The sequence below is a fragment of the Ambystoma mexicanum genome, chromosome 12 (genome assembly GCF_040938575.1).
Source record: "Ambystoma mexicanum isolate Mex_15411 chromosome 12, UKY_AmexF1_1, whole genome shotgun sequence".
In the NCBI taxonomy this organism is placed as follows: Eukaryota; Metazoa; Chordata; class Amphibia; order Caudata; family Ambystomatidae; genus Ambystoma; species Ambystoma mexicanum.
In genome coordinates this window covers 1,085,137,978-1,085,150,292 of record NC_090936.1, presented here as the reverse complement: position 1 = coordinate 1,085,150,292, position 12,315 = coordinate 1,085,137,978, and the positions used below count along the sequence as shown (strand labels likewise).

Genomic DNA, 12,315 nt, shown 5'->3' with positions numbered 1-12,315 from the left:
GTCGTCGGTGGTCGCTATCGTCCTTGGGCGTTGTCCCGCAAGTGCCTCAGGTTGGTCTTTTTCTCTCTTGGGGCTGTTGCAATTCGTTTCAGCGGTAGGCAGTGGCTCACAAGCTGTGCGATTTCTGGTAATCTGGTTCACCTCCCCCTCTTGGCACACACGTTCATCTCCGGGGGGCAGCATCGGCGGTACGATAGTTCTTCCCCGCTGAGTCTCTGCTAGCGAGTTGTCTCTCAAGTCCATCAAGAACGAAGGCCTGCCTTGGTCCGTTTCCAGTATGCGGCAGGACACTTCGTTGCAGGAAGTGTCCAGCAGGAGTCTCGCGGTCTTGAGTTTGGGTGTCTCAGAAGGCTCTGCTTGACCAGACGAGATAGTGCGCTTCGGCACCCGCTTGAGAGCAATGCTCTTCTCTCCACGCTTCCGAAGGGGTCCTCTTCCCGGACCAGACTCCTTCAAAGGCCTGAGTACCCGTTGATTTGTTACAGTCTCCGCCTCCAAAGTCGAACAGGTAAGGAGAGGGAAAGGCGGGGAAGGGGTAAGGGAAGTAGGTAGGATAACGGGAAGACGGGTTTCATGGAGGGGTGACTTTTCCGGCATGAGAGGCGGAGAAATCGGACGAGCAGCTGGAAGAACTGAGAAATCAGCGGGATCCACCGCTCCCCACATGTGATGGGTAAGGGGTGCCGTACCTGGTTGGGGTATCTCCGCCCTTGTAGTTGACTGTTCGTTCACACGGTGCATCACAGCAGTAGTCCTCACAGGCTCATCTGTACACGGGTATATATCCATGTCGGTGGCTTGTCCCTTAGTCCTCGCTCAAACCGCGGTCTGCCGCTGTCTGCAACCTCACTCTGCTGCTCACTCCGCGGCCGCTCCGCGGGTGGGAGGCCTTTTTGTAGATGGGTACGCTGGGAAAAAAAAAGTGGAGAAACAGCAGAAAGACTCCGGTCTGCCGCTGTCTGCAACCTCACTCTGCTGCTCACTCCTCACTCCTACAAAATTCTCTTGCTCATGCCTCAAGCATCGGGGATCCTGCAGTTTTATTTTTGTAGTTATGTGGTAAAATGCCATCTGCCACCAATGTTACCAAAAAAAGTAGATTGGGGAGGGATGGGCTGTTTGACAGCGGGAATGAGACTATATGGAAGTCCATGCACTGCATTTGGGCGGGAAAGTAGCAGGACTTTTTTCTTGGGTCGACCCCCCTAGTCTTGCAATGCTGGATACTCCCCCGATATGGGCACATTTTGAGCACTATGCCCCATCCCTGCACACTCTGGGCTGTCCATTTCATTTTGATAACTGCCACCATGTGTGTGCCTTTTCACTGTTTCTACTGATTTGAGCAGACATTTGAACTTTTGTTGTGCATTTATTTATTTATTTATATTTATATAGCGCGCAGGCAGCCCAGGGGCATTGAGGCGCTGTTACTTGTAAGAGCTTAGTTACAGAGGTACCGGAATGGTAGCAGTCGTTTGTACATTATAAATACTACAGACATAATTCTATAATTACATCTTATGCAATTAGTCATTACAGCATCCCTTTAGCATACGAATTCATAACATCCTAATCATTCCAGCAAGGGATGGGTACGTGGACAAGGGAATGGTCGAATAAGACCTGAAGATGTGGGCAGGGAAGGGAGGTGGTGGGAGGGGGACTAAAAAAGGGTTCACATCTTCTCGCTGGGAAATAGCAGCAAGACTGAGGATGCTGGTCTTTTTTGCATAGACTTGCATAATAGCCTGGCACTTAAAGGGTTACATATACTTTACATCTGCACTAGAAGACATTGTACATTTGCCAACTAAGTAAACATGTGCCTACCCAAGCCAATCTGGGGTGCAAGTGCTTGATGGGAGATGCAGAAAGAAGGGGGAGGGCGAAACGTGAGACTTGGGAAGAGAGTGGTCATGCAGCATACTGGAGTGAAGGACCTAAACAGCTGTGCGCCAGGCTTGCAAAGTACCAAAATCCCAAAAACATGATAACTGCCAAAAAATGAACTTCCTCCCAACCGTGCACGAAAGACTGACAGATGCCGGCCCACTGAGGTGGGATACTCTGCGCTGGCACGCCCCTGAGGCCGAGAAAAGGAAACCCTGAAGTGCAGGTTGCCACTTAAAAAAGCTACTCTCAAAACAATTACTCACAAACTAAAAGCCCAGAAGGCGACCATATCAATTACCCATCACACTTCGAGCTCGCAGGCGCCACGAGACTTTGTAATAACGAGACTCAGTGCCGCTATGGAATATGCTTGCAATGCCTCCTCACTTTAACCTTCCCTTCCATGGTTGCCTTGAAGCAATTAGTTACCGAAATGGCGCACACACAAAATCACCAATAAGCAAACAAGTGTGCAATGTTTCTATTCTACTGTATAGAGGATGAGTCCGAAAAAGATGTAGCCTAAGTGTATCTAGGAAGCACTTCACTCTGCATAGCTATTGAGACAGCTCAGTGGGTTAAGCTCTGGTTGATACAGTCTGTACTCGTTGTGTTATTCTTGGAAACTCAGACTTTTGTTCTTCGGAGGTCGATACATGAAGTGTAATTCAATTGGAAAATAGTATCTTGTCATTTAAAGTGTCGCAAAAAAAAATACCATTTTGGTTAGAAAGCGCTCTACAAAAAAACAAGGTCATCTGTTTATAATCCCGTTTTACAGGACCTCACTTTACTTTGCTGAATTTGATCACGCAAATACAAATTCAACAATCTCCAGCAGATGGCAGTAAAGCATAATATTTCCGACGGTACCATGGGTCGATCCGAAGACGTTGTGGTGCGGCCTTTGGGCGCCGATTATTTCGGCGCAGAGCATTTGTGGCAGGGGGCAGTAGTTTAGCTCCTTCAGAATAGTGGTTGATGTTGTCCCGTGATGAAGCCTACTGCACTTTGCCAGACAGCTTTCAGAAGGGCCAAGGGGCATCTGGGACTCCTACGAGAAGGGTGATGCTACTGCCCAGGTGGAAGATGACCAGGGCTTGGTCAGCTCTTCTGAAACTCGGGGCAAGGATGAAATGCTCACCTTTGTGGAGGAGTGCAAACTGGTACTGATTGGGTCTACTTGGTGATGTGTGTTTTGAATGAAAGGTCACAATCAATACTAAAGCTGAGAGACTTTGGGCTGGTTGAAAGATGTCTATTTGTATTTATAGAACATTAGGTGTTTAGTTTCCAACATTAGCACCCATAAGGGCATGTCATGGGGTTAGCCAGACAATCAATGATCTCAGAAGACAGGCTTTACCTCATAGTATTGCCCCTTTTCCGAGCGTACTGAGAAGTACGAGACCCCCATCTTCCCTCCTGGGGTTAAGCATCCCCTTTCCCCGCATCCCCAACATTCACCACCTCACCACTTACCCCCTCTGTCACCCACTCACAGTCCCATCCCGACCCAGGCCTTACTTACCTGCAGCCTGGCCAGCTCCACAAGCCCTCACTGTCCTGAAATGGCCGCCTTCTCACTACATCCAGAGTGGCCATTTTGTTTCATGATATTTTAAAGTGGTGAAATGGCAACCCACCATTTGACAACTTAAAAAAATAAACGGATAACCTGCTGAGGTGCTAATAGATATAAACCACTCCTGGGAGGGTGGGGGTTCCCGGTTAGGTAAGGTCCCAGGGTGCATGGCCCTTACCTGACTGGTAATCCCTGATCACATTGGGATTGATTGCTTAAGAAATTAGGCATATGGAAACAAATGGCGGTAACAGAGACAGTGACTGGGTGGGGTCCCTTTAAAAATGAGGTACGTGGTTGATGAACGGGATATTATAATGGTACATAGACCAGAGAAGTGACTAATGCACAGACATAATTATATTATATTCGACATACTTTTAGGGGCCAATGCTAAAACATGTAAAGAATGTACATATTTCAATTGCACATAAATGTCTGACAAAGTGACAAGAGGACATCATGTTACAAAGACACAACCTTTAACAAACTGGTGCACCCTAGGAGTGGTAGTCGTGGCGAAATTAAATTAAGAAAATGGAATTTAAGCACCTTCTACTAATGATTTGCAAAACAGAAACCCAAGACTAGAAATCTTCTTTTCACAGAGATATTCACACATCCAAGCATCCTCGACGTCTGAATGCGCAAACACATGCCATGGGTAGATGGCATCATCCAACGTGTGTAGATGTTGGCCTTGCACCTTCACAGAGAACAAACAAATCATTTTTAAAATGCCACTTACACAAAGTGTTGCTTTATTCTGCTCTTTCAGACTTATCAATGTCTTATTGGAAAGATCCTGAAGGGAACAAGTGAGCTGAAATAAAGAAATAAAAAATACAGTAAAAAAACAAAAGAGAACTCCACTGCCTTCCAAAACCTTGTGGTCTCTGCTTCCGATCATAGCTGTGCTCTAGTGCATTGCTAGCATGCAACTTGGAATTTAAATTGTGATATGATAACATGGAACATGGGATACTATGGCCCTCATTACGAGTTTGGCGGTAGCCATGGAGCTAATAGCTAACCAGAGCCCACCAAACCGGGCTCATTTACCGGGTTCCTGCAATGGGGACTTACTGGGTCATTACGACATAGGAGGACCCGGTAAGTCCTCCTTGCAGGAACCATTCCCCATTCCCATTTGAGCCCCCATAGGGCTCAATGGGAATGGGGATGCAGGTAACAACGGGACACTCATAATGTTTTACCAGGAGTGTGATCCGGGTCCCGCGATGGGAACCCTGCAATCAGCCCTGACGGAATGAAGGGGGCCGGACCTGTACCGGCCCCCTTCATTCCGTCAGCGCAAACCTTATAATGAGGCCCTATGTCAATATTAAAGGCAATACAATCTAACAAATTGCGATTTGATTATGAGATAGTTCCAGGATGCGATGCTGAATCCCACATGCAGTCAAGCGGGAGGTTAAGGAAATGGAGCTGTGATTGTACAGTGCTGTGCCACAACCTAATTTGGTGCATAGGAACCATTATCCAAAGTGAGTGAAGTGCGAGCCCACACACCTTCCATGTTTGATGCATGCATGTCAAGTGCAATGTTAGTGTGATATGCAGTCAAGTCTTGGGGTCACAAGTGTGAAGGAGGAAGGAAGGATACTCCACAGTCTAGAAATACTCAGTTCAAGTAAGTGTGGGGCATGAGGCAGTGGGTCGTTGCAAGGCAGAATACATACAGGGACCCAAGACCTCAGCATGGCAACGAAGGAGTGCCTAGGCAAGATCGCAAGAGCATGATGAGCTTCGGTTTTACTTTTTTTCCTTTTTGTTTACATATATATTTTATTTATATGGGTGTAGAAAGCGAGACCGCAGGGGTAGCAGGGGAGACTGCAGGGGTCGCGGCTGCGACCCCCAAATGGCCTCCCTGCTTCAGGATCAACTGATTGGAAGGCATTTGATACATCAATGAACTCATCAAACACAACATAAATCAATCAAATAGAATTAGACATGTTACCTTAATGCCTGGAAAGTAGTATGACATTGATGTATCCGGAGAACTTGTTTGTGAAACCTGTGTTGAAAATAGAAAAGCATGTTATCGATTATTCATGGCTGGACATGATGCAAACTAGGATGGGAGTATTTTTAAATTCTGTTTTGTGATTGGCTGTAGCTTTCAAGAAATGTCCTGGAAGACCATCAGTGTCGAATGAGCTGCACAACCTTTTGGGGCTCCCCTAAATCTTTGTCCTATTATAGAAGGGTATATTGAATAAAAGGATATCAAATTCCTACTTCTTAGCAGTGGAAGTGTTTTCAGAAACGAGAAGGATGTAGATTTCAGAAAGAAGTACAATTTTACATGATTTACATTTTTTATATGAAGAGATTAAATACACACATAAGTAATTGGAAATTATTTTCAGTTCTCTGACAAGGCACCGTTAGCTCTTTAAAGACGTAGACCCGCCCAAAATTACTTTTCCTAGATATACTAATTATAAACATTAACAGCCTTCTGCCTGCAGATAACGATTGACTCATACCTTCCTCAGGACATATTTTTCTTATTGTCATAAGGAGCAAGCCAGACAGTAGCAGCACGAGATTCCCTCACAGTGCCTTGCCCAGCAAAGTATCACAGACACTAGGGATGGGTCACCTTTGGGGTATTGTTCAGAATTCAAATTCTTATCCTCTCTACTGAGATTGAAATAATGAGGCTTGTTTTTATAGTCACCTTTTGTCCAGCAGTCAGGTTCACCTATGCACACAGGCTATAGCCCACATTGCACATAATGTTACAAGCAACAATATTACATTTTAGTGGAAACGTACTATCATACTTTTGTGTCAGTTACACAAAAATGTATGTTCTTTGTAATGATCCCTTTCCAAGGACAAGTATTGCTTCCTTGGTTACATTTCTAATATGTCATACTGAGCACATAAAAACTGATTTTGACATGCCTTGCCACAAAACCATTCACGTGTTTCACTTAATAGATCGTACAGCAATTACTGAAGACCTATTGTGCGCTTCTTCAGGGCATACTATTTCCAGTGTAGATATGTATCCTACATACCGATCTATTACGGAAAAGTCACTCGCGGTTAATAAATGTCAAGTGCACAAAATAAAATTGAGGGACAACAGGCCAAAGTGCTGTTTCTCTGATTGCCGAGGAAATAAAATAAATGATTCTGGGCTACTTCGCTATATTGAAAATAGTGTGCCCTGAAGATGCACACAATAGGTCATGAATAATTGGTGTAAATTAAGACACTCCTTTGTGATCAGTGTTCAAGTCCCGCACACGGTGTGCAGTCATAATGTCGACATCAATAATGTCGACAGTCAAAATGTCGACAAATTAATGTCGAAAATCAATAATGTCGACATACAAAAATGTCGACATTTTACATTAATGTCGACATTTTTTCGAAATGTTGTATAAATAAATAAATATATATTTATTGTTGTGTTGTATGTGTTGAGTATGAGGGGTGGGGGGTGGCAGGGGGTATTGGGTGAGAGGGGTTGGGGGGGACATCCCCATAGTAAATGATATTCTTTTTATTTATTTGTTTATTTATTTATTGAATAATAAATAAATAAATAAATATATAATTACTATGTGTTGGGAATGAGGGTGAGAGGGTGGTTGGGGGGGTGTGGGGGGGTGTCAGGGGGGTGTTGGGTGAGGGGGGGTTGGGGGGGGACCCCCCCCATAGTAAATTAGACTCTTTTTGGTTATTTATTTATTGAAAAAATAAATAAATAAATAAATAAATAATTAGATTGTGTTGAGTATGAGGGGTGAGAGGGTGGTTAGGGGGTGTGGTGGGGTGGCAGGGGGGTGTTGGGTGAGGGTGGGTTGGGGGGGGACCCCCCCATAGTAAATGATACTTTTTGTTGGTTATTTATTTATTGAAAAAATAAATAAATAAATATATAAATAATTAGAATGTGTTGCATATGAGGGGTGGGAGGGTGGTGGTGTGGGGTGTGGGGGGGTTGCAGGAGGGTGTTGGGTGAGGTGTTGATAGTGTTAAGGGTTTATAGTCATATTGTCGAAAAAAAAATGTCGACATTTTTTTTTCGACATTATGACTTTTTACATTAAAAGTATAGAATGTCGACATTATTATTTTCGACATTATTTTTTCGACATTTTTGTCTGTCGACATTTTTTTGTCGACATTATGACTATAAACCCCGCACACCCATCCTCACCATTGTATTGCAGAAAAGAGTTCAACCGTGTTGGCAATTAATACAGGAAAGGTGAGCAATGGTTGTGAAAACGGGCGCCATCCTTACCCATTTTCACATCGTAACAATAATACAAATTTAGTGATGCCACATTTACAGGCTATCAAGAAATGGACCTTGAGAAAGCCTTGAGGTAGAGCGAAGCATATTGGTCGCTTTTGCCTTACAGACAAGAGCAATGTGATTTTTGGATGCAATGCTTATACACATTAGACTGAGCAGTGCAGCTCATTTTGTCACTGTTTACCCCTCACATGTGGTAATTGGGCTTCTCTCCAAACTCAGTCACTATTCATTGTACAACTTGTAGTTGTGTCAAACTCCGAAAACGCCTGCAACTTTTGACAACCAGGTCAGGTGAAAACGTGTAATCAGAATTCTTCTCATTTTTCAATGCTGCTCTATTGTTGTTTTATAGAGCGCAAAATCACAAAGAAGTCGCAATCAAGAGAGAGACAGAAGGTAAATAAGGAAGAAGTGTAGAATTAGGTGAGTACGTGTAGTGTGGTATACAATTGAGTACAAGGGTACTAACAATATTCCTCTTCAATGGCAATTCAGAGGCGTTGCTAGGGGGGTGCTGAGGGGGCTATAGCCCCTGGTCTTTTGGTCCTAGCCCTGGATAGAATCCCAGGGTCTGCAACCAAAAGGCTAGCTATCCGCCAGTCCCGACAGATCTGACATTGGTAGCTCCGGATCTTTTACAGACCTAGCAACACCCCTGAATGACATAGTTCATAAAATGAAAAGAAATTGGTGGGCAGTAGAAGGGGAGATAAGTGCAGTCCTATTCTGGAAAGTCTCAGATCTGGGATTTTTCAAGGGTTGAGCATAATATCATAAGACCTAGGGCCTCATTATACATTGGACGGTACACAGTAAAAGTGCTGGTAATAACGTTAACCGGCTCTTTTACCGGACTGGCCAACTACAACTTTGCCAGTAGGGCGTGACGATTTACCTCTAGCTACGAGCTGGAGGTAACTTTGACCCTGACCAGCAAACAACTGCCGGTATTATCGGCATGGTAATACAGTTACCGGTAATACCAGGTAAATCCTATGGGACTCCATGGAATGGGGATTTACCGTTTAAACCGGCACTTGTAATCTGCCAGGAATACCGATAGATAAGTGCCGGTAACAGTATTAGTGTTTGCCGGTATCCCACGGAGTTACTGGCAGGATACTGGCAAACTTTTAATGAGGCCTTAAGACTTTGCAGGGCACTAAGAGTAAAACTGGGGAAGGTACTGTGTGTTTTTTACACCAATTGCTTTTTGCTGGAATTTTCCTTGGGATTTGTACTGAATTTTCAACTCATTTCACCTCCAAATTGCGGGGTACACCTCCCTAAGTCCCAAATTGCCAACAACCACTCCTCTGTCAACTCAACACCCCCTTTCCCAAACCAACCATCGGATTGCGTTAGGGACAGTTTCCAAACATACTGCTACTGGTCTTTTTAATACATTTTTAAATGCTCGGTACATTTTATTGCAATATTCTGCACTGAAAAATATGTGCAGTGAATATTCTTCAATACTGGCACCCTGGTGGAAATGATCTGAGCTTGAACCGTACGCTAAGTAAGTCATTCTCAGTGACCTTGGGTTAGCCTGTTTATACTAGATGAGCACGTGTTGTGGTAGAGTTGTCCATACAAGTGGTGAGCACTCCAGAAGTTCTGGGTCCTAGTTGAACAAGATGCTCTTTATGAAGACTGACCTTCTTATGATACCCGCTGTCGACATCTAGCAGCGATCTTAAGGCCTGCCGCCACACTATCGAAGGAACCTACGAGGTTCTTGTGCAAGTAGGTTGGCCTACCAGATGGCTTTTGCCCAACCTAGAATACACACAATGAGACAAATCCTATCGTGCAAGCCCAAACCACAAGAACCATATGTCCCAGTTCCACTGGGCATGCCAACGGATCTTAATGGGGGTCATTTTAAACAAAATGAACATTGCACGAGTGGCACTACCACCATAATTATAACTTACATGCTGTTGGATCTCCTGCATGCAATGTTTTAACATTTGCAAGGTGGAAATCCAAACGGAAGAGTTAAACGAGATGAAATTGCCTTTTCTTTCTGTGGTTGCACAAAAAGTAAGCACTGCATGTAAATTGTGCTTTGCAGAGGGTGTTTACTACTGTACTCCCATGGAATCTACCTGCTCTTTAGTGGGTGCTAATTCAAGGCGGGTTCTATAGTAATCCATCTATTTTACATCTGCATGAAAATCTAAAGAAGGAGTAAAATGAAGTGCTCCTACAAGAGGGAGGATGAAAGCAGGGCTGGGAGATTAGCTCCGCTCCGTTCCCCTCCTTCACCTTGAGTGACCACGGAAATGGAGGCGTAGAAGCAGCATGCCTTACTTTTACACCTCCATTTGCTGCACCGCCAAATTGAAAATGAGCCTGAATGAATCAATGCTTTTCACTGAAACCGGAGCAGAAGCCATTGACATTCCAGTGGCCATAATGCCACTGGAATGCAACGAGAATGGAATCAGAATACAACTGGAATGCAACCAGAATGCAACTGGAATGCAATGAGAATGCAATAAGAATGCAACTGGAATGCAACCAGAATGCAACTAGAATGCAATGAGAATGCAATAAGAATGCAACTGGAATGCAACCAGAATGCAACTAGAATGCAATAAGAATGCAACTGGAATGCAACCAGAATGCAACTAGAATGCAATGAGAATGCAATAAGAATGCAACTGTAATGCAACCAGAATGTAACTAATGAAACGAGAATGCAACTGGAATGCAACTGGAATGGAACCAGAATGCAACTGGAATGCAATGAGAATGCAATCAGAATACAACTGGAATGCAACCAGGATGCAACTAGAATGCAATCAGAATGTAACTAATGAAACGAGAATGCAACTGGAATGCAACGAGAATGGAATCAGAATACAACTGGAATGGAACCAGAATGCAACTGGAATGCAATGAGAATGCAATAAGAATGCAACTGGAATGCAACCAGAATGCAACTAGAATGCAATGAGAATGCAATCAGAATGCAACTGGAATGCAACCAGAATGTAACTGGAATGAAACGAGAATGCAACTGGAATGCAACGAGAATGGAATCAGAATACAACTGGAATGCAACTGGAATGCAACCAGAATGCAACTAGAATGCAATGAGAATGCAATCAGAATGCAACCAGAATGTAACTAATGAAACGAGAATGCAACTGGAATGCAACGAGAATGCAATCAGAATACAACTGGAATGCAACCAGGATGCAACTAGAATGCAATCAGAATGTAACTAATGAAACGAGAATGCAACTGGAATGCAACGAGAATGGAATCAGAATACAACTGGAATGGAACCAGAATGCAACTGGAATGCAATAAGAATGCAATAAGAATGCAACTGGAATGCAACCAGAATGCAACTAGAATGCAATGAGAATGCAATCAGAATGCAACTGGAATGCAACCAGAATGTAACTGGAATGAAACGAGAATGCAACTGGAATGCAACGAGAATGGAATCAGAATACAACTGGAATGGAACCAGAATGCAACTGGAATGCAATGAGAATGCAATAAGAATGCAACCAGAATGCAACCAGAATGCAACTAGAATGCAATGAGAATGCAAACAGAATGCAACTGGAATGCAAGCAGAATGTAACTGGAATGAAACGAGAATGAAACTGGAATGCAACGAGAATGCAATCAGAATACAACTGGAATGCAACCAGGATGCAACTAGAATGCAATCAGAATGCAACTGGAATGCAACCAGAATGCAACTGGAATGAAACGAGAATGCAACTGGAATGCAACGAGAATGCAATCGGAATGCAATTGGAATGCAACCAGAATATAACTGGAATGAAACTGGAATGCAACGAGAATGCAATCAGAATGCAACTGGAATTAAACGAAAATGCAAGGAGAATGCAATCAGAATGCAACCAGAATGCAACTGGTAAATGTGCAAACTGACACTGTCTGTGCTCCAAAAGGGAATGAAACCCACCAGTAATACAAAGCAGATGTAATGCGGCACTGATGACCTACAAAATAAACCTAAAAGAAAATAAGTATCAATTGTCTGACTCGGGTGATTCATTCTATCTTCTTATGCCTTAGTTATTGCATGATAATCTGAAAGTGACTAGACATGTTTCAGTATGCAGTGTGAGTTATTCGTCTACGTGCAAATGTCTCAAGCCCCTTCTTGAAGAGGGCATGCGCTCGTGGCATGCCTTCCCCTCTCTTTGCGCCTCAGCGTAAGGCCAGCTCAGACTATTCAGCTGTCATTATGTTCCACCGCAAATGTGGGGATATGCCATGACCACTAGGAAGCACGGCAACCACAGTGGAGGACACCCCGGGGCACCTCAGGATCACTCTGAGGAGGGCCACAAGAAGGGGGCATCAACAAATGAGATTTCTTAATTCTTTTGGGGTTCACCAAGGTGCCCATCATACTACAACAGTGGTGACAAACAGGCTATCAAAATGGCTACGGCTTGTCGGCCATGTTCCCTTTGACATATCGTTGTCCCACATACATTTGAGTGGATCTATGTGA

General features: G+C 43.8%; 1 protein-coding gene across 1 annotated transcript in view; it reads right to left on the bottom strand.

The window, feature by feature from the left end:
• The window catches only part of PODXL (podocalyxin like), a 255,685-nt gene that overhangs the window by 100,561 nt on the left and 142,809 nt on the right, over positions 1-12,315 (bottom strand). The window contains exons 4-5 of the mRNA XM_069629631.1: positions 5,469-5,525; positions 4,230-4,304 (exon numbers count right to left, since the gene is read on the bottom strand). Coding sequence (XP_069485732.1) covers positions 4,230-4,304; positions 5,469-5,525 — 132 coding nt within the window. The remainder of the gene's footprint in view (positions 1-4,229; positions 4,305-5,468; positions 5,526-12,315) is intronic.